The following is a 21740-nucleotide window of genomic DNA, read 5'->3' as shown; positions in this document are numbered from 1 at the left end:
GCTGCTAAGCACGAGGCCACAGGATCAAATCATGGCTGCTGGGGGCAAAGTGCAAAAATGCTTGTGCAAATGCATTGGGGGCATATTAAAGATCCCTAGATTGTCAAAATTAATCTGGAACACCTGACTACAGCATGCCTCATAATCAAATCATGGTTGTGGCATGTTCTGGCAACCCCAGAACTTCATTTTGAACATTGATGGCAGAGAAATAAATACCTGACTGACTGAATAAACTTTATTGAAACCAGCAAGAGATGGTGGCTGGGCCTAGGCCTCCCACGTGGGGTTGTCGAGGTGTTGCCTCTTCGCCGCCTCGCAGGCCTGCTGGGTCGCCCAGAGTTGGTCGTCAAGGTTGGGGCTACGCAGGGCAGCGTGCCATCTCGACAAGAGGGTCGTGGGGTTAGTGTCGGGGTATTGGTGTGTACAGTCCCAAAGCATGTGTGGAAGTGTGGCTGGCTGTGTCTTGCAAATATGGCATGTGGGATTGGGGTAAATGTCTGGGTAGATCTTGTTATAAAGTTGTAACGAGGGGTAAGTATTGGTTTGTAGCAGGCGGAAAGTTGTAGCCTGCGCTCGGGATAGTTTGTTGTGTGGGCCGGGGAAGGTTCTACGCTCTAAGTAGAAGGACTTCACAAGATCATTGTTGCGTGTCAGGCGATCCCTACCGGTGGGGGCAGCCTCCCCTTCTCCCGCGCGGTTAACTAGGCCTCGCGCTAGGAAGTGGGTAACCTCGTTGAGGTTGGGGAGGTGCGGGTGGACGGTGCCTACATGAGCCGGGAACCAGACGAGTGTAACCTGATGGTCGGTGGAGCGGGGCGCTTGTTGCAAGATGCGCAAGGCTTGGTGTGAAATACGGCCGTTGATATAGTTGATAACGGCGGAGCGGGAGTCAGAGACGATGGTATAGCATGTTGGGTCTAGTGTGGCTAGCGCGATGGCCACTTTTTCAGCTTCCTCAGCGTGTGGGGTTACTAGGCTGATAGCATGGTGGAGAGAGCCTTCACGCTGGGCTATTTATTTATTGTTCATTTTCTGGGATGGGCACATGCACTGAAATAGTGCCCTGTTTGGATAGCATTTTTTCAGTGGTCTCGAAAACATGCCTCAAATTTGCTTATGCAGTGTGCAAAGTCCTCACGAGCATTCTGACACCTTACTGTGAGAGCCTTAAAGGGTTCGGTCATTGATATAGAAAAGTGCAGTGTGCACGGTGGTGATCATGTGTGCAAACCTTTACAATATTATACTGCACTAGAGCAGATGAAGGTTGAAATGAGATGGTTTGGAATTTGGAGGAACCGCCCTCCCGGCCAACGGAGATGTCCACAGTTGTCACCTCTGCATGAAAATCTCACAGCCACACAAACCATTGGGGTATTCCCACAAAATGCGGAATGTGCAAAGCTGCCACAGGAAATGCAGCCTGCAGCTATAGAAGCAAAGATAGGAGGGAGAATTAGGCGAGCATTATGACACATGTGCACCCTCGGCTTCAGCCGGGGGAGAGCCTCTGCTGCAAAAAGGGCAGGTTTCCTCCTCATACTATCGGACTCGCAGTATTTCATTTGCACTTCTATCCCTACTGTTTCTAAACCACTTTTTAAAATTTCGCATGCGACATGACGTATGATTGCTCATACAGTACCAACAATTGCATCCAACAAGTTTTCCAGCAGTCAAAGCAGCTATCTTTCAACTTCATCATACATCATATTGGCGATTCTGTTGTACCACATGTCTTCTGCTTAATCTTTGTTTTTTAAATGTGTATTTATACCATGTATTCTGTGGCTCTCAGGGGTAATGTCATGTGAGAAATCAACTTACTACCCTTACTCAGGCTTAATTTGTTGACCCTTTATTAATGAAAATGAACTCTCAATTAATGTTTGGCAGGAGTGAAAAAGTAATTGAGCATTTTAGCTGATGGCATGGTTGCTATTTGTGCTCTGAAGTGAGTGGTCTACAATATAACTACTTATGGCACGTTCAATGTTTATTGCACAGGCTTGAATCATAGGCCAGTTATATGTTTTCCTGTGACTTCATGATGATCTGGATTTTCCTTATGGTCCCAAGTGAACTAGCCAATTAAGATGTGTTGTTATCTACACTGCACTGATAATCATATGCCCCATTCATTGTTCACCTGCTTCCGTGGCTTAGCGGCTATGGTGTTGCACTGTTAAGAATGAGGTCGCGGGTTTGAGTCCCGGCTGCAGCAGCCGCATTTCGATTGGGTGGAATGCAAAAGCGATTGTACTACAAAAGCTCAGATTGTGTTTACTTATCTAGAACATTCACTCTATGTGAAACACATGCTAGACTAGTTTTGATCTTCAAAAATTAACTGTGGAGTGTATGTCTCTGGCCCTGCAGGGCCTTTCCATGTCAAAGCTTCAGGATATCAAGAAAGCAATGGAAATGCTTAACCTGAATGTTCTACATGATGGCCCCGCAAAGACTCCTGAAGAAGCCCTGCATAAGCACTACCAGTTCTGGAGCACCCAGCCTGTGCCCAGGATAGGTGAGAGTTGCCCTTGGGCAAGTGGTCTTTGTAGCAATCAGCCAGCTTTTCCTGTGGTTTCATTTATGCACATTGACACATGTACTTGGTTATCTTTCTCTGGTGACCGCTTTTCGCCGGCCAACAAATGTTAAATGTTATTGCTCAGCGCAAGATGTGCTTGCATGATTTAGAAGGCTTACTTACGGTAATGTTATCATTGATTCTATCAATTGTGTATGTCCTCGCTGAACTTCGTATGATCGGATAACGTGTATGGCGAAAATTGTATATTAGTTTCTGGAAAACACGCTGGCACCTGGGATTACACTGGAACTTTTGACAACTGATATATACAAGCCGGCGCGCTTCACCCACAGATCAGGTTTTCGCTGATTCCCGACTGTGCTCGCCACTATTACTGTGGTTGAGTGTTGCTTGTTTTGCTGGGCACAAGTTCGCCCAAAAATTTGCATTTATAACTCAGTTTTGACATTGTTTCGTTCTTCACAGTCACTACAACGTGGCTCTATGCCTTGCCACATCGTCTGCCGTTAGTGCAACTCTATTTGTTAGTGACAGTATGTGATAGGCTTCATTAATTTTTATTTCTTTAAAATAGTCCACAAGTTTCTTACTATTCTATATACATAATGTGTTGTGTTTATTGCAGTTGGTGCACAAGAGACAACTTTAATATTGTCCTAAAAAATCTGCTTGGTTCTGAGTAACTTGTACGGTATAGTGAGCAACTTGTTTAACCTCACGTGGCGCTATGTATAATTTCTGATGTACTCAATTTGGTGCTTTCAAACTCAGATTTAAACACAGGGAGGTAAATCAGAGTCCATAGTAGGATCTTTTTTTATATGTTGGTGTAGTTTTTCAGTTGTGGGTAGTTCAGGAAACTTATTAATAATTAATTACAATATCAGTTGATTATGTACTGAGAACACTTCATTGTGTTTTGTGTGACAGTACTCGCCATGGCCAGAAATAAAGATGAACAAGCTGTTTTAAATTTCTCTTACGTGCTATGGTGTTTAGGGACACTAAAGAGACACATTATATCAGATTAGATACTAGGCCACATAGAAAATTTTGGTTATGTCGTGGAAGTTGTTACGAGCCCTCTAAGGAGCATTCTACTGCAATAATTTTTCAATTTGGTTCATTACTAGTAGTTGAGATAGAAATATATCAGTGCTGCGAACCCATGATTTCAGGAGGCAAGCGTTGCCGCTAATATAAACACTATGCCTGAGCAGATAAATTTACTATAATATAAATATACATTTACTAGGCCTGAGCAGATGTCAAAATCCGTGCCACGGTGAGGTGAATGTGGGAACGTGAAGATGGCGTGGCCAACCACTGTTCATTCTTGCATTTTTTTTCACTTACCAAGGCTTGTCTTATGGTAAGAGTGGCTTTTTAGTATTATTGCAGAAAGGTAATTTATTAATACAGATAAACTTAATTTTGTCTTTGGTGTCCTTTTAAAATTCATGTTTGCATAAGCAGTACTTTAGCAGAAGAATGAATTGTGGATGAGACATTTGGAGCAGACTTGGGCATACTGTAGTGCTCAATTGCTCAGCCTCATTAGAGCAACAGCATGTTTATGTACTGTTTCTTTAATATGGCTAGCTCTGGCTGAGTGGCCAATAAGTTTACTGCCATGCCATACAACTTAGTTATTAATTTTGTGGCTTTTTATTTCAGTTTGTAAACACACATAGAAGTTGGGAATCAGATATTGAACTCCATGACTGTGAAAGAACAACAAAAAGGCAGTGGCCTAACTCGGAAATAGGCTTAATTTATCCATGCACATAGTTGCTCACATTGTGCAAAGTGTAGCTATAATGTTAGAGTTCGGTTAGTCGTCACAACGGTCCCACCTACCTTACTTAAGGCTAAGAGATCCATCCATATAGCTAACCACTATTGTTTTATAGGACACAGGATTTTCAAAAACGCCGATCTCTCATGAAGCCTTGGCACAGCCTCCCACCTACCCACCTACCTTACTTAAGGCTAAGAGATCCATCCATATAGCTAGCCACTATCGTTTTATAGGACACAGGATTTTCAAAAAAACTGATCTCTCATGAAGCCTTGGCACATAGCCTCAGATTTGAAGTTTCAGTCTGTAGTACCATTTGAAACCTACACAGTGATCAATTAAATTAGAAGCACCAAGCCATAACAGAGCCAAAATTGATGTTTGTGCAGGATATGTCCCATAAGCTTTTGTGGCCGACTGTGCACCCTTTTGCTAAGCAGTAAAAGTGAGTTGCCCATTACTGGCAATGGCAACAGGCCTTTACCTTTTTGCGATAGGCTGCACATATTCATCGAATATCGCCCACTCTGTGGATGACTGTGGTAGACTGAAGTAGTCACTGGCTGTTGATATGGCAGATAGAATATTTGAACAGCCGATTAACTGGCACAGCTCGCTTGTAGTATAATTGTAGGATGACATTTTTCATAGCGTAAAAATTTTCAAGCATGTGGATGAGAATGTGAAAAGAAGAAATAATTTTTTTTTTTAGATTATTTTAGTTCTATTCTTCGTGCTTTGACATATATAACAGTGGGATGGTGAACTGTTGGCACGAGCCAAATTATACAGTGCAGTGGACTCTTTTTAACTGGAACCTCAAGAGGCCGAGGAAATCGGTTACGTTGGTATTTAGGTTTCATTGGTATTCTGTTGGTAAATTGGCATGAGCCGTTACATTTACTGAGAGACAAACCTGAATACAATTGCCTGAATACAAAACCAACCAACCATGACATTGGTGTTCTGTTTAAGAGGCAGTTCTGTTTAAGCAATTTCCGTTTATCGAGATTCCACTATAATTGTGAAAATTTATAATAACTACATGCTGCATCAAGATTGGTACACAAGCATGGAACTGGTTGGTTGAGATCACTGCCCACTACTTTAAAATTAGCCATTTGCAATTTAGGAACTGTAAGATAAGAATGCAAGGGCTTGCATAGTTCACGAAAAATTATTTTCAACTCTGTTGTGAAGATCTAGTGGGCTGCATTTTGTGACTCATTGCCTCAGCAGTAGTACTAGTCTAGGAAGGTGCAACAAACTTTTTATTCTCGTGCTGCAGATGAAAAGTTAAGTGCCAATGATGTCAATGAGCCAATTGAGGCCAGTAAACCGCTTGAAGAGATACGAGAACAACCATACTCCTTGCCAGCTGACTTCACCTGGGACACTCTGGACATCAACAACCCAGCCATAGTGAGGATCACAGTTCATTTTATATTGTGCTGCTGTATTAGAACCAACCATATGAAGCCAACTGATAATGAAGCCAAGAAAAGCACAGGGAAAGTTATTTGTAGTTTTAATTGAATTGTAGGAATGGTAAATTGGCTTCACTATCTGTTGGCTTCATATGGTTGTAGTTAATGAGAATTGGGCCCCTTCATTCCCCTTCTTCTTCTCGTTCATTTTATTAGAACCAGCAGTTCCTAGGATGTGTTTGTTAAGCATGAAACATTTTGTTTCCTATTGTGATTGTTGTTTCAAACTTGAAGTTTATTAGCATAAATATTCACAATACTTAGATCAAAAACAATTCGTCTTTAGAAGGCCCATCAGCAAAAACTGCGAGAGAGCCTCCTATCTGAATTAGACAAAGCAAATTTTTACTGTGCACGGCAAAGAACTGAGATTAGCAAAATAATCTGTTAAGTACATCTGGTTAAAAATTACACAGGCAAGAACATCAAGTGGAACTCGTGCGTTTCAAGAAGCTAATATTTATAGTTCATAGAGCGATGAAAGCAAGTATGTTTTAAAACTCATCTAAAACTGTCTAACTGCATCATTTCATATGGGACTTTTGATTGTTTCAGACGGAGATGGCACTGATACAGTTTGTTTGTTTTCCGTAATTTGTGGTGATGTTTGGCAGGAGAAAGTTATTTGGTTAAGCAAACCTGCAGTACAACTCCATTGACATGTTTTTCAAGGTTCCACGGGGGAAAAAAGCTGAACAGTGAGGAATGCACTAAATCACCACAACAACACCAGAAACAGCTCTGAATGACTCCCGGTAATGTCTAAGACACCTTGGTGCTCGTATTGTGACCGCAGATGGTGTGGGCACGCGTGCATAATTAAGGGACACATATATACTATGTTCTGCAACAGTGGCCCTCGTCTGCTCTTTATTTGCTTCACCAGCAAAGCTAACTTTAAGGAATTGACAAAATCTACAATTGCGCCGAGATACGCTTATTGGGACTAATGATCACATACTTCAGCATTTTGAGGCAGGGTCATGGGCAGGGGCTTGACAGGCTTAACTGTGGGTACACATCTATTGTCTTTGTAGCAACGTGCAAGAGTGAATTTGTCTCTGCAGCACTAAATTTACGTGACAGCTACATTCAGATGCAAGATGCGGGAACATTGTAGAATGGCGACACATCAAATGGAAACATAATACATAAGAGTCAATGGCTTTAGGTTGAGATTGTGAAACAGCAATGTAACAGCTGTAGCAGCTGGGAAAACGCAACCGTGAGGAATGTATTGACAGGGCTCCACTGCATTATTATTAGTGAATTGGTGAATAGGAAAAGCATTGAAAGAAACTTGAAGGTGGTTGACTTTGGACAGCAGGATCATCAGACTAAATTTTTATATGCAAATGACAGGAAGTATACCCACTTAGAGGAATAGGAGCTCAGATGTGGAAAGAGCACGTAAAGGTTACAATTCTTAGTGCATATTTTTGAATGCTAAGCGAGATATTTGGGTATAATAAGCAGTTCCTCAGGCAGTAATACAAGTCTTGTGCATATGAATGACTGTGTGGTAAAGTGAGTGAAGTGTACTAATGATACATTTTGAATAGGGTTTAATTAGGGCTTTTATGCCATAACCACTCTTAGTCATTATTGAAGCAATATGAACATTGAACTTTAGATTGAAATCTACTATGACTTCTAAGAACTTAGCAGGATCTACTTGCTTAATTTTAATGTTGCTTATCAGTTATATTAATTCAGGTGTCACAGATATTTAAAGAGAATAGAAAGCTACTAATTGAGGTTTTTCTGGGTTTATGCTTAGAGGTTATCAGGCACCATTCTTGGAACGGACGTATGACATAGCTTAATTTATCTAAAAGTGTGGCTTTCGACTGATGCTGCAATTGTTGTGTCATTTGTGTAAATATTTGTGTAAATTTGTGTAAATATTATATAATTAACAGGGAGGTCATTATTGAAAGTCGAGAAAAGGTGAACCAAAAATAGTTTCCTTCGGTAACGATCCTATGGTGGGAAAGAATACCCTCGATGCAAGGGGTTTTCTATCTTTCTGAAATGTAATTCTTAATAAGTTTCAAAGATGGACTGGTAATGTATAACTTTCCAGCCTAGAAGAAATATTTTGATGGTTAAGGCTGTCAAAGGCTCTTGTAAAACCAATGAAGACTGAAACTGTTGACACCTGCCAGGGTGGCTATGGTGTTGCACGGCTGAGCACCAGGTGGCGGGTTCAGTTCCTAACCGTAATGGCTGCATTCCACTGGGGGCTGAACACTTGTGTACTATGCTTTGTGTGCTTGTTAACCCTTTCGCTGTCGGACCTTTCTGGCCGTGACGCACCCCCAGTGTCGGCTTGGTTTCAGGGAACGAGCATAGCAGGAAATGAACATAGCAATTTATTTTTTATTATGATTGGTATACAAATAACATAGTCAATGCAATATGCACATTTCAGTGTTCTGCAGCTGTTGTTAGTAAACATCATCATCATCATCATCAGCCTGACTATATTTATTTATTCATTCAGTTAGTTCAACATCCGAATCTGACGATGCGAAATTCACCTCTTCCTCGCATGAGACGCTGTCCGAGTCCGAATCCGAGCTCGGCTTGTATTCTGAATCTGAAGAGCCACCGCTCCAATGAGCAGATGAAGGTCCCGCGTGCTCAGCCGTCCGAAAGTAACCACGTGCAGGGAGGATGCGCTTTCAGTCGCCTGCACAATGAAGAGAAATGGGACGTGGGATCAAGAAGACAGAGGGAGATGGAAAAAGGTTAAAACAAAGTTCGAAGGGCATTACGTTTACTGCTCCAAGTCGGAAGCGAGGGTGCGGCGAGAGAGCGAAAGCAGCAATCGAGTCACTCTTTTTGGAGAGGCAACGGTGCGTGCCCCTGAACTTGATGTGCCGTAGCAGACACACCAACAGAAGAAAAATAAAAACCTTCAAACCAGCGGAGATCGTAGAACAACCCTTGAACCCATAACAACACGCGCCTGACGCATGATCCAGTGAACGCCGAGCCACCGCGCCACTCGGCAAAGAGAGAGGGGCGAGTGGCCAGTCGCACCGTATTCTTCAATACATGTACCAACACAGGTCGGGGCGAAAATATGAACTTGTAGAAAGAGTCAACAGATGGCGTGGCCAGTTCAGGAGCACCAGCTTTGCACTCAGGCACGAAATTTTGAACGCACGATAGAGAACGTACTGGTATGTCAGTGACCCTGTGGGGGGGAAGCGCGAAGACTTACCGGTACGTCTGTGACAGCGAAAGGGTTAAAGAACCCTTGGCAGTCAAACTTAATCTGAACCTCTCCACCACGGCGCTTCTCATAGCCCAAAGTGCACCTTTGGGAGGTTAGATTCCCCATTTCTTGCTTGAACTGTTTATTGAATTAGCTTTGCAGCTTAACATTCAGCCCCATAACAGTAGTATCGCGTGAAAATGTAGCCCATCATTGTTTAAAAGCAGTGCTAAAAGCGTGACGTACTTGACTTGTTGGGCACATTTGATGTCTTGACTGAACCTCTGGTCAGGGGCGGATCCAGGTGCCTACTTGGGGTGGGGGGGTCGCGCAACTAACCACATGTCTGTTGCCAAATGGTTATCATGTGTTCTTAATTGAATCCCTTATTGCTTTTTCATCGACACCTTGCAGACAACCACATGACCCATTTGAAAACAATTTATTGACACCGTTGGGTATAGTTAAACCTTGTAATAGCACTAAAAGCTAAAAACTGTAATGAGACAGAAAAGAGAGGTACAACTCACACTTAACCTCTTCACTACCGAAAAAAAAAAATGTAGGGAAGAAAACAGAAACATTTTCAACATTTCATTTGCGATTTTTTCACAAGTGCAGAGGAAAAAATCTGTGAGGATATTTTTATTTTCGAACGATACAAATGAGTGTCCACAAATGTGGACATTAGTTGGGAGCATGGTCAAAATTAAAGAAACAATTTCACCCTTGCAGGCACAAGAAAACATTGCATTTCATGCACAACACTTTCAACATTGCTTTACATCTTTGTTCCTGCATTGCATTGCATATTCAATTTTACAAAATTCTGGGAAGTGTTCAAAACCATTTTCTTGTGTTGCCGTCAGGCAGCTAGGCTCGTATGGTGCCTGGAGCTGCTGGTCTATTTTCAAACCTTTATTCCCTGGTACCATTTTGATTTGGACTGTTTTGGCTACATCCTGCTTGAAACACCAGAGAGACTGCACCTCTTTTTGTTGTAGGTGCAAAGCTGTCGCATCATGACGGTATTGAATCCCCGCATTGCAGACAGCAATGTCGAGAACATGTGTGAGCATCCTAATGAACCTTTTCCTAGAGTTGACCTTTGTCCTAGCATATGAAATATACCTGTCAGTGAGGTCCAGTCGCTTCAATTGGTTATATTCCAGTACACTTCCCAGGTGCAGCACAATTTTTTTTTTCATTTCATCCTTCAACCAACACTTGCATGAAGACCAAGGGGCTATTCCAACTGCACTGGCAAAAGAATGCCTTTGTTATCTTTCCATTTGACCAGACTCAAATTTCTGTTCTCACACAGTAGAGAGGTCAATGCTGTTGATTGGGAAGGTTTACAGCAGCACCCTCAGTGGGATTTGGATTTATTCTTCCAGGCATGAACTTCTTTCTCTTAAAGTAAGCAATCTTCAATGCGGTAAAATATCGATTTGTGAACATATGTGACTGCTGCGCAGTTGTCTCCACAAGCTGTATTAACACTGCTCTGCCTAGGCCACTGGCTTTCATATCATCAGCGAGGAACCTTTCCCAGTGTATATAAAAAAAAATCAAGCACTAACCCATCTGAGGAGGTTGAAACAAAATCCGTGAGATAATGTGCTGGAAAACACCGAAAAAGACACGCCGAATCTACAACTTATGTCCACAAACGGGGCACCGAGTGCTCTTCATTTACAACTTTTGTCCACAAATGTGGACATGCTTTGAACACGTCTGATAAATGGGGATTTTGGCTTTCAGTGCATTGGAACATTAAGTTATTCACAAAGAACAGTGCCATAAATTTTACCTGCTGTATTCTATATACAAGAAATATTAATTGCGAAAATTGGAAAAGCTTACATGTTGGTCACTGCGCGAGTTGGTTGCCGCCAATTTGTTTGTTTTATATCAGCCGCTGAAGGTGACTTGTGCTGCTCTCTTTTGGAGCATGAGTAAAGCACACTCTGCGACGAAAGGCGCAAGTTTGAATGACACTGAATGGTTTCCAGATCTATTGATACTGAAAGGTAACTCATACCAGTATGGACGCCTAATATAGCAGTGCGGAGTGAGGGAGCTCGTGTCTTTGAGTAAAGGAAGGAGAAGCGAATGCTCCCTCCTTGCTGCCACACAAAGCCCGACTTGGCGATTAGGTCAATGATGCCCCAGTCAAAAAACGCATGAAACCAGCCGAGAATGTCATTCTTGTCAGTGGGCTGCCGCAAGATTCCGAGCACTGAAGAGAAGCGAAACCGCGGCGGCGCAGGTGGCGGGTTATCGGTGTTCATGCGCTGCCACACACGTGCACTGGCGTCACCATCGTCGTCATCGTCATCACTCACAGCAATATCCAGGGTAAAGACAACGTCCCAAGTCGCTGTCGGACACAAATTCCATGTCGTCACTAACGCTGTTTTCTGTACTGCTCCAAGAAGCACCTCTTTTTCTTCGAGCATCGCCGCCACCGGCATTCTTCTTGCGAAGTGCCATTATGAAATGACTGTGGCCAGGCTTAAAACATGTGCAAAAGGCACGAAATGCGGTTTTTCATAGATGACTAACGCCGCGTAGGCTTTAAAATTGCAAGCAAAGCAATTGACGACCGTGATACGTCTTTGGCGGTGGAAGGAGCGGAAAATCGGGCCGGACGAGTGTGACTCGTCGTTGGCGATATTAGTATAAACACGTGTGACGAGTACAGCTCGGGGTTGGCGGCTAAAGGGTTAAGCAAGCTTTGCTTGGTGGCATGCTACCAGTGACGCTGCCATTGTTATGGACATGTCTGCCTGTATGCCTCGTCCAATCTTCGTGTCAGCTACATTATGTTATGACAGGTTTTTTGTTTCTCAGAGAATTGTGCAGTGTTCTAAACTGTAATTAGGACATAGGCCTGAAAGCAGATTTGAACGATGACAGAAAGGATCAAAATGTAGTAGCGATTGGTAAATTCTAGTATAAGTTACTCTCTTAAACTGGAAAACATGGGGAAGGCAGGCAGTGGAAATTCAAGATGATGAGCAAAATGAGAACAGGGTAAAAGCAAGAGCTAACGTTTCGACAAGTGGACTTGTCTTTTTCAAGGCCTTGAAAAAGACAAGTCCACTTGTCAAAACATTGGCTCCCACTTCTGCCTTCTTCTCATTTTACTAATTGCCTCTTAAACTGTGTGGCATGTAGCTCTAGGGAGCCTTTTTAGCAATGCATTTATATATATTTTTTCTTTATCAGTACCGTAGGCCTCATCAGGCCTATACAGGATAAGACACACAGGAATAACTGTTTTATGCTTACCACTGTGAACTTTCCTTTACTGTCTTTTTTCGGTTCCTTGTTGTTTAGCTGAATTTGGACGAAAGCACCATCCTTTGGAAAATATAGTTTATTCAGTATTCATTTGATTTGTTATTGATTATTCATTGTAATATACCTTACAGGCACCAGGAGGTATTGCATCAGAGGTATGAACAGTAAGACTAGATCACCCTACCATTAAAGAAGAGAAACACTGGTACTGTGAGTAATGTTGTGATATACCGGAAAAGGGCAAATGAACTACATGTTGGAGGCTAGCAGAAAGAATAAAGGATTAGAAAGCAATATTACAATGAAACTGGTATAATAGAATCTCGTCAATTCGAACTCCGAGAGGACCAGAAAATTATTTTAATGAAACAAAGTTCACACTAAGGAGGGCCCCTTTAAATATGTAGCGCCTAATCATTTGTGTAGTACAGTGCCTAAAACCGAAACCATAGCGGGGCTTACATGGAAAGACTTATTTTTCCTCCATCGGCGTGCGACAACATGGACCGATAGAAGCCTAGGTTCTGTGTAAAGTCCAAGTGCGGTAAGATTGTGCCTTGCACACTGTTTGCTGTGGGTGCGAGGGTGAGCCAAGAAGGATGGGGGCTTGATGCACGCTGTCCTCTCGCATGCCCTATGCTGGAGCTGATGTGATTGAGTGCTCTCTAGGAGAGAGGGGCAGAGGGCAGGAGAGTGCGTGCGATAACGTGATCAAGCGAGCGCTTAGGTCTCTTTCCTGTTCCTTTAAGCCGGATGGGAATGGTGGGTGCCCACCGGTTCAGTCTTGGCTTCCGGCACATCTTTCCTCGTCATTTTTACTGCACGCGACATTACAGTAGCAAGTGACCCATAGAACCTTTGCCTTTGGCTCAGGTTTGTCCGAAAAGCTCTCCATGAGAGTGGGAAATATTCCTCAAGATAACCATTGTGCGGTTATTGGAGTCCAAATACGTGGTTGTTTTTTTCTCTATTGAAATAAATAGGACTTTGGCAGGACCAACAGAGCAGGTTGACTTATCCGTCAGTTCAAATTAAGAGAATTCGCCTTATTGGGATTTCACTGTGTGTATGCTACATGTAGTGGTCCAAAAACAACTGTAGGAATAATTTTGCATAGTAAGAAAAAGGAAAGCTAGTATGTTATGTACTATATCTTACAAGCGACAGTTTGGATTGGACAAACTTTAAAGTGACACTAAAGCGAAACAATAAATCAGTTTAGACTAATCAAGCATTGTTTGAGAACCCTGCAGGTAGTCATTAAAAAAAAATAGTTTGATTATTAGATGAGAAAATGAAGGTCCAAGTATCAGTATTTGAATTTCGCGCCGAAGCCCCAGTGCTGGTACATCATCGTGATGTCAGGGATTCCAAAGTATGTTTTCGCATTTGTGCCGCGTTGGCTGAATAAAGGTTCCCGAAACTTGCCATGTTTAATATTTGGTTCCTTTAGAACACAATGTAGTCAATCTGTACCGCTATATATAATTAGTAGGCCCTAGAAGATGCCATCATAATCCAAGACGTCACAGCCCCCAGGTGCGGGAAGTAGGCGTCTCCACCCGTATTTCGTTCTTGCACTTTTTCTGGCTTACCAAATGTCTTATCGTTGTAAGAGTGGTGTTTTTGGTGTTGTAGAATGGTAATTTACTGGTGCAGAAGAAATCATTTTTCACTTTAGTATCCCTTTAATAAAGGTCCTGTAGGGTGCACGTCAGCGCGCAGTGGGCGTCTCCCATGCAGGGACCGACAGGAAGTACCTGGCAGCCGCTGCGCGAGCCTGCTGGATGGCCCATTGCTGGTCTTGTAGTAGCGGGCTTTGTAGGGTCTTCTCCCACTTGTCCAAGGTAGAGTCAAACGGAGCGGTTCTACACTCCCAGAACACATGTGCGGGTGTCGCCATGACCCAGCACGGGGGGCACGCATCGTCTGGGTAGACGTCCGGGTAGATGTGTAACGTGGTGGGGTTGGGATAGGTATGTGTTTGTAACAAGTGTAGCGTTAGCACTTGCAGCCTGTTTAGTACGGGGTGTGGGGGCGGAAATAGACATCGTCCCAAGTAAAAGTGTTTAGTGATTTCGTTGTATGTCACTGGGGCGTCCCTGTTCGCCTCCAACTCATCGAGACATGGTTGCTCGGGGGTGACGGCGTGATTGGTAAGCGCAATCAACAGGCAACAATTTCCCCACAAATTTAATGTCCCTAAAATAAGAAAAAATCCTGTGGCACCTGTGGTCACTCACACTGATCATGCTGCACACGCTCCAATCTCATGGGGAACAACCACTGTGGGTTCAAGCACTACAAGCCTCCATGCATACAGGGTGCTGCTTCGGCACCTGCTCCGGCCACTCTGTGTGCCGATGCACTGCTACGCGTGCGTGCCGAGCCAGTCCCAGCAAGGGAAAGGCAGGACCACATGCACAGCAGAGGAGATTCTAGGTGAAGCTCTCTGCACAGAAAAGAGGACATTTATTTGACTGGGTTTCGATACAACACATTTAACAATACAACTGAATAGGAACCTAATTGCTATATAAAACATGGCCAAACAGTCGCCAATGGCCGCTAATTGAGCACTGTGACCGAGAAAAACAAACAGCCCAGTTTAGAGAGGCCGCCTATCCTTCAACCAATGCTTGCCATCGTGCACCTTCACAACAGAGAAAATAGAAAGAGAAACAAGCAGGAACATCAGTAAAACTTCATTTGGGCCTAGTTGGTACATAATTCTAAACTTAACGTTACAGCGCAAACGAACCAGACGAACCAGAAAAAGATAGACCTAAGACGAACCAGAAAAAGATAGACACGACACACACTGGCGCTGACTAACAACTTCTTTTTTCCTTTGTCGTCGATGCATATATATACCTAGGCCACACAACCGCGCAGGCGCAGAGAATGCCAGTAATGTATTCTCTGCGCCTGCGTGGTTGTGTGGCCTAGGTATATATATGCATCGACGACGAAGGAAAAAAAGAAGCTGTTAGTCAGCGCCAGTGTGTGTCGTGTCAATCTTTTTGTGGTTCGTCTTAGGTGTTTGCGCTGTAACGTTAAGTTCAGAAGCAGGAACAGATGGGTGTACGATGAGAAGGCGCTGCCTCAGGACATTGAGATGACTGAAGAGTGTGCACGCCCACCAAGGCCTGTACCCCGACGAGCTGAGGTAACCACTAGCCGGTGGTGGAGAAAGCAGCTCCTGCTGGCAGAGAGGAGTCACGTACGCCGTGCACCTTTCAGCGTCTGGATGGTAAGGGACATGGAGTTATCGAAAACGCAAGGCAATGGTGTTTCACAACTATTGCGAGCGCTGAAAACCCCCTACACACCGAGTGAACATTTGCACAGTTTGATTTGCTTTTTTGTTAACATATGTACAATCGTTTAGTTGTATTCGAGGGGCCTCTCTGCTGTTTTGTTTGGTTACCAAAACTTGTTCATGCTGGCAGGTCGCTGGCAGTTTGCAATTCGTCACTCCAGTTGCAAAAGTTTTGTTTGCACCGTCATTGATTTGCATGCTGCCATCGTTGCAGGTCTCCTTGCTACTGGTTGGGATTATGTGATCCATGTTATTTTTAACCTAATTCGTGTTATTCTCTGTAACTCACCTGCTACCTCCTCTTGCTTTATTGAATGGATGAATTCACTCACTGTCTCATCTTGTTTATTTTGCTTTCCTTGCCATAGCTCAAAGAACTGTACCAGCTACTCAATGAGAACTATGTAGAAGATGATGACAACATGTTCCGCTTTGACTATGCCCCTGAATTTCTCAAATGGTAAGCCACTGCACCTAGGCACTAGGTTGACTGCCAAATAGTCTGTCTGTCTGTTTTTACTGTGAAAGCAATTGAGAGCTCAAAACTAGGTTTCCTTTGTTCTGCTACACCGCAGTATGCTATGCTGCCATCATGTCATGATTGTGTCACCTCTGTAGCAAACATTTTCCCAATGCCAACACTTAGGTGTCAGTCTTACTATGAATAGGAAACTTGCCATTACAGTGACATGCAACTAGGAGCCATATATGTTAATCACTGAGCTGTCAAGCAACTTGGAGCAAATAACAGATCTTGGAGTTTCTGTAGCATGCACTATGCTGACTTGCAGTATAGAGGGTTCTAAGCACATGCTATTTCAGAGGCAACAGCAAGCAATAGTATGCTCTCAAAGGATAGGCTGTGCAGTCAAAATATTTCAAAATATCTGAGTCACTGGCACATGATACAACAGTGATTCGTAGTGTGGTTTTCTGTGCGGCAGTAATTCTCAGTGTTCCTCTTGCAAAGAAAGCTATGCAACGCCTTTGCAAAGATGGTGCATTATTTCAGTAAAACATCGTGGTGCAACATATTCTGCCACCATTGTCACAAATGGTTGGGTACCATATTTACCTGATTCTAACGTGTCCCCAAATCTAATGCACACAGAGTTCTCGTGAGCTTAAAGTAAGAAAATAAAAGTGCACCTGAATGTAACGTGCAACTGAATGTAACACACGCACAATTTATAACGTAAAAATATAGCATGTCCCCATATTCGCAGTCAGAAAAAACGAGACGAGCAGAATTTACCTACCCAGAAGGGTAAATTTTTTTAAAAATTAGCTTTCATAATGAAAGCGGCACATCATAGTCACCATTTGCACCTCATTGGCCGTAAATACCAAGCCCACAGGTGCAGTATTCTCTATCAATCACTTTTTGTTGTGGTACTATCACTTTTGCGAGACTCAGCATCGTACTTGTCGAAGTACCGTATTTATTCGACTATAAGGCGAGCTTTTTTTCCCGAATCTTTAACCTCGTAGTCACCCCCCGCCACATACACAAATTTTGCCTTAAGGTGTGGCTTCACGGCAGTGCGTGCTGCGATGCCTTCTAGACACACTATAACGCGATATTTTATTTTATTTGGTCCTCTAACTGGCACCCTCACCTTATAATTGTGATCGTCTTACAAACAAATAAATACGGTATGCATCCGACAGCATTCCTGGCACTGTGCGTTGTTGGAAATCGGGGTAGTGTTTAGGCAAGAAATCCTTCGGGCACACGGATGAGTACGTCTGGGAGTAGGAGTGAGAAGGGTTTATTTTACATTATTTACATATTGAAACAAGTAGTCAGATTCTAGTCAGGACACACATGTCTGCAGACGTCAGGACATGTCAGCACACCAAAGCTCCACTTTTAAAACGCTCTTCTTCCTGCACAAGGGAATTCAATGATCTTGTTTTGGCCAATCAGAGGGGTCGTACAGTTCACAGGACTCCACCTCTGATATCCAACCTTCGAAGCAAGGACGAGGCAATCTGGAAACAGATTTCGTTCGCGCTCCTTCCACGAAACAGTTCATGCTCCCCCATGAAAGTTGTCGACTGGGTTCCTTGCTCTCCATGGCAGTCATCTTGTCAGGGTCAGGAGATTACTCTTCGCACTCATTACCACTTCCATGGAAAGCAGCAGATGGTGTCTGTCACAATCTGTCCGGGTTTTGTGAACAAGGGGAGGGCTCGAGGCACCCTCCGTTAGACAGACGCTCCGCAGCGTGGTGGTGACGAACGATGACTGACCGCCGAGGAGCTGTGCTCGCCGGTGTTTATTGGTGCGGGAACCAATGTTGCCTAACTAAGCCTGGCAGGCCACCAAGCCTGGCGGGCCAACAAAGATTATGCCCGAGGGGCATCACATGCTTGTTACACCCCCTTACCCCCAGTTTGTTTGTCAACAATAAACGTCCAAGTTGGGCTTTGCCTGAGTGGGTTCGTATCCCATCCTCATCGCCAGTATCACGATTCACCCGGGTTCATGAATAAGGGAGGGCTCGAGGCACCCTCCGTTAGACAGACGCTCCGCAGCGTGGTGGTGACGAACGATGACTGACCGCCGGTGTTTATTGGTGCGGTGACCAATGTTGCCTAACTAAGCCTGGCAGGCCAATGAAGATTATGCCCGAGGGGCGTCACATGCTTGTTACAGTGTCGCTTCCAATTGAACCGCTTGTTTGCCTGTCACAGTCGGTATCGGCCCCCGTCGCCAGGTAGGCGGGCGCTGATGAAGGGGGCTGCCTTAGTGGAACCACCAAAAGAATGCGCACTGCCGATTTGGGGCGCAACAGCACAGATAGCGAGCTTGGCATAGCACCACAAATGCTGGCGGCCGATTACACCAGCGTATTTGGAGGCGAGTCGCACAAAACTCACGAAAGAGATAGTGTCTCCAAAAGTTATTAGTTGAAAATACTGTTCAAGATCTAGTCTAGCACAATGTGAATGAATAGCAACTTTCACAAAATCGTGCTCTGTCACCACTTTGTGATGGTGATGACACTGAGTCTGACGGCACTAATGGTAGGCTGTTGTCAATGCTATGAACGTGGTTCTGGTTTCATATCCGATCGTAATGTGCAGGCACGTTTCGAATCCCCCCCCCCCTTTTTTAAAAAAGAAGGTGCACATTAGATTCGGGTAAATAATCTCCTTAGTATTGTAGGAGTTTCGCACAGTGTTGAGGGCATTTGGGGAGAAACAGTGGAGTAACTGCTCTCACAGTAAGATGAATTCAGATCCATAGGAAATGCTGTTTTGCAGTATTGCCCGAAAGGCGAAGCATCGATTGCGATAGCAAACTAAGCAAGATAAGCGCCGCAGCAGGAGCGAGCGAATTGACCTTCGTGCGGTCTCTTGCTTCAATGCTAACTAAACGTCGAAAGCACAGCGCATACGAAGCTACCGGCACTGGGCACACTTTGTCCGTATCGCAGATCACTTTGAAGATGAGGCCCGTACGGGCGCACATTTTGTTCACATCGCAGATCGCTTTCAAGATACGGTGGCTGTGCCCTAAGCAGCAGCCATTGGAGTTGAACCCCCTCTCTCTCGCCTCCCTGTGCCTTACGCGTGCGAAAGAAGATAACACATTTACGCCTTGCGTTCCTCCCTCATGTGTGCAATACTGAGCTGCGATCATCGGCTGACCCTCGCAAGTCAGCCCGTGTCAGCACGGCAAAAGTGCATTTTATACACTCAATTTTGAATTGCCGCTAATTTCGTCTGCTGTACAGTAGTAGTCTGTTGTACACGGGTTTGTTGCAACGAGCGTAGACTGTATTAAATATATAATATTTGAAAATTTTGAATATTCTGACATCCCTTTGTTGACAGCTTTGTTGTTGTGATTACACTCATGTCTCGTGGGATAAGCTTGCCAAGCCGAGCGTGGGTATGCTTTGTGCAGATTGGTAGTGTAGATGCTAAGCAGCTCCCGTAAGAGTTAATGTGAACTAGATGCAGAAGGAAAAAGAGATGTATGGCACACATGGACGTCACCTTTTCCAAATAGTTTGTGGCTACAAAACTTTCTATACCAGACCTATGAAGGCGAATCAGAAAGTCTTTGCCCCTATATTTTTCTTCTTCTTCTTTCTTTCTTTCTTTCTTCTTCTCCTTTTTTTTTTTTAAGCCAAATTATGGCTGTAAATGTGAAGTCAACATATCTATTCCCATCGGTGGACCTTTCTTGGACCGGCCCGGGCTTATCTGCCAGTAGCTCCATGGCACGGTGCTGCGGTCAGTTGTTGAAGATGGCGGTTGTGCTTCACACGTCCACGGTGCACGAGCAATGAAGTGTGATTCGTTTTCTATGGAGCAAGGGACGAATGCCCATAGGAATCCACAGGGAAGTGCAGCCCACGTTTGAGGAAAGGTGTCTTGCTTCGAGAAGTGGGAAGTGGTGGAGTTGTGAGTTCGCAAATGGCCATGAAGAACTTGCTTGACAGCGAGCATTTGGGGAGGCCGCGTGCGTTGCTGACTGATGACAGGGGCATCTCAAATTTCGTGCTGCGATGGGACATATGTCTGAAGCTGTGTGAGGACTATGTGGCAAAATAGTGTGAAGTACGTAGAATAGTATGCATATTTGTATTTACCTGTATGTCCCCTACTTTGGCTAATAAAAGGTATGAGCAAATACTTTCTGATTCACCCTGATACAATGGCACTGTTAGAGGTAGTGCACCACATTGAAAAGAAAGACCAGATTCTACAAAACCAAAATCAACAGGTTCATCTGCATCAACACACACAACACAGATTTGCTTTTGATTTGACATTACTTGTGCCCTGCACTGTGGTTTGTTATCCCTGGTGGTGCCACTAAGAGCTTGGCTTTTGCGTAAGCATACTTTTCCCGCGCCTCCATTTAGTTTATGCTAAGGCTTACAGTAACATGGATTACCAACCCACCGAAACTGCAACCCTTTGAAGCAGAAGACAGTGGTTACGGAGACCTTTTATGTAGGAACAACTTTGCCCTCGGCACTTTCTCTCGATATTGGAAGCTGTGTGGTATGCTCTTTATTAAATACTAAAAGGAAACTTTCATTACCTTGAAATTCTGTAATCATGGTTCTAGCTGCTTGAACAAGCTTATCTGATGGTTTGTTCTTGACATTCATAGGGCCCTACAGCCTCCTGGCTGGACTGCTGACTGGCATTGTGGTGTACGCGTTGTCAAGAGCAACAAGCTCGTGGGTTTCATCAGTGCTGTACCAGCCACGATACGTATCTACAACCAGTGAGTGGTACCTGCACACAGCTATTTGGTTTCCTTACACATTAGGCTCTTTGATAAACTTATTGGTGTCAGTTTTTTATAAGGATATGCAAATTGCATTGAGCAAACTGGCATGCTGCTGTGTTTTTGGACCTCTCCATTTCTTTACAGTGTATCAAAGATTATTAACTTTGAAAATAATGACTAAAAAATGCTAATGACATTGTTGTAAACTTTTATTAAATTGATATGAGTTTAATTGGGAATAAATGTATCAGCGTCACCAATACATCTTAAAAAGTGTTTTTGTTTGAACATTAGATCATTTGAACTTTGCACATCATGCTGAGCTTGCATAATCAAACTGAACTATATAAATGAAGGCACACAACTTTTACACTAAGTATTTGTTCTTAGACCAGTGTGCGGGCAGAGTAGGCAACTCACTTGCTCTTGTTTTATCACAGGCTTTCTTTTTGAGTGAATAAAGTCGGATATTATTGCTGTTGACTTCCATTAATTTAACATTGCTTAATTTTACTCTGTTCAACTCTTTCCCTTTTCTCAAAGATAAAGACTGTTAATTTCTGCTCTAGATAATTTCAACCAATCTTGCATGTCTTGTCAGAGGTAAAGTAATGGAAGGTAACTGTATTGCTAGTTTTATTATATTTAAAGACTATTGTTCAAGGGTGCCTGTTGCTAGCTGTGTTCCTCCTGTCTGATTACAAGCCTTTTGTAGATAGCAAGCGACGTTGAATTTGGAAAAGGATAATCAACTGATGTCACTTTGTCTGTTGGA

The 21740-nt window shown here is 43.6% G+C and overlaps 1 protein-coding gene across 2 annotated transcripts in view; it reads left to right on the top strand.

The window, feature by feature from the left end:
• Positions 1-21740, top strand: part of Nmt (N-myristoyl transferase) — a 79935-nt gene that overhangs the window by 2836 nt on the left and 55359 nt on the right. Inside the window, exons 3-6 of one of the 2 annotated variants that reach the window (XM_050190098.3) lie at positions 2401-2530; positions 5647-5780; positions 16071-16162; positions 20843-20959. In XM_050190098.3, coding sequence (XP_050046055.1) covers positions 2401-2530; positions 5647-5780; positions 16071-16162; positions 20843-20959 — 473 coding nt within the window. Of the gene's footprint in view, positions 1-2382; positions 2531-5646; positions 5781-16070; positions 16163-20842; positions 20960-21740 lie in introns of both variants that reach the window. The other variant, XM_050190097.3, reaches the window with a different exon arrangement.

Source organism: Dermacentor andersoni, chromosome 2, assembly GCF_023375885.2.
Source record: "Dermacentor andersoni chromosome 2, qqDerAnde1_hic_scaffold, whole genome shotgun sequence".
Classification (NCBI taxonomy): Eukaryota; Metazoa; Arthropoda; class Arachnida; order Ixodida; family Ixodidae; genus Dermacentor; species Dermacentor andersoni.
The sequence above is the reverse complement of the archived record's forward strand: the minus strand, read 5'-3'. Positions and strand labels throughout refer to the sequence as shown.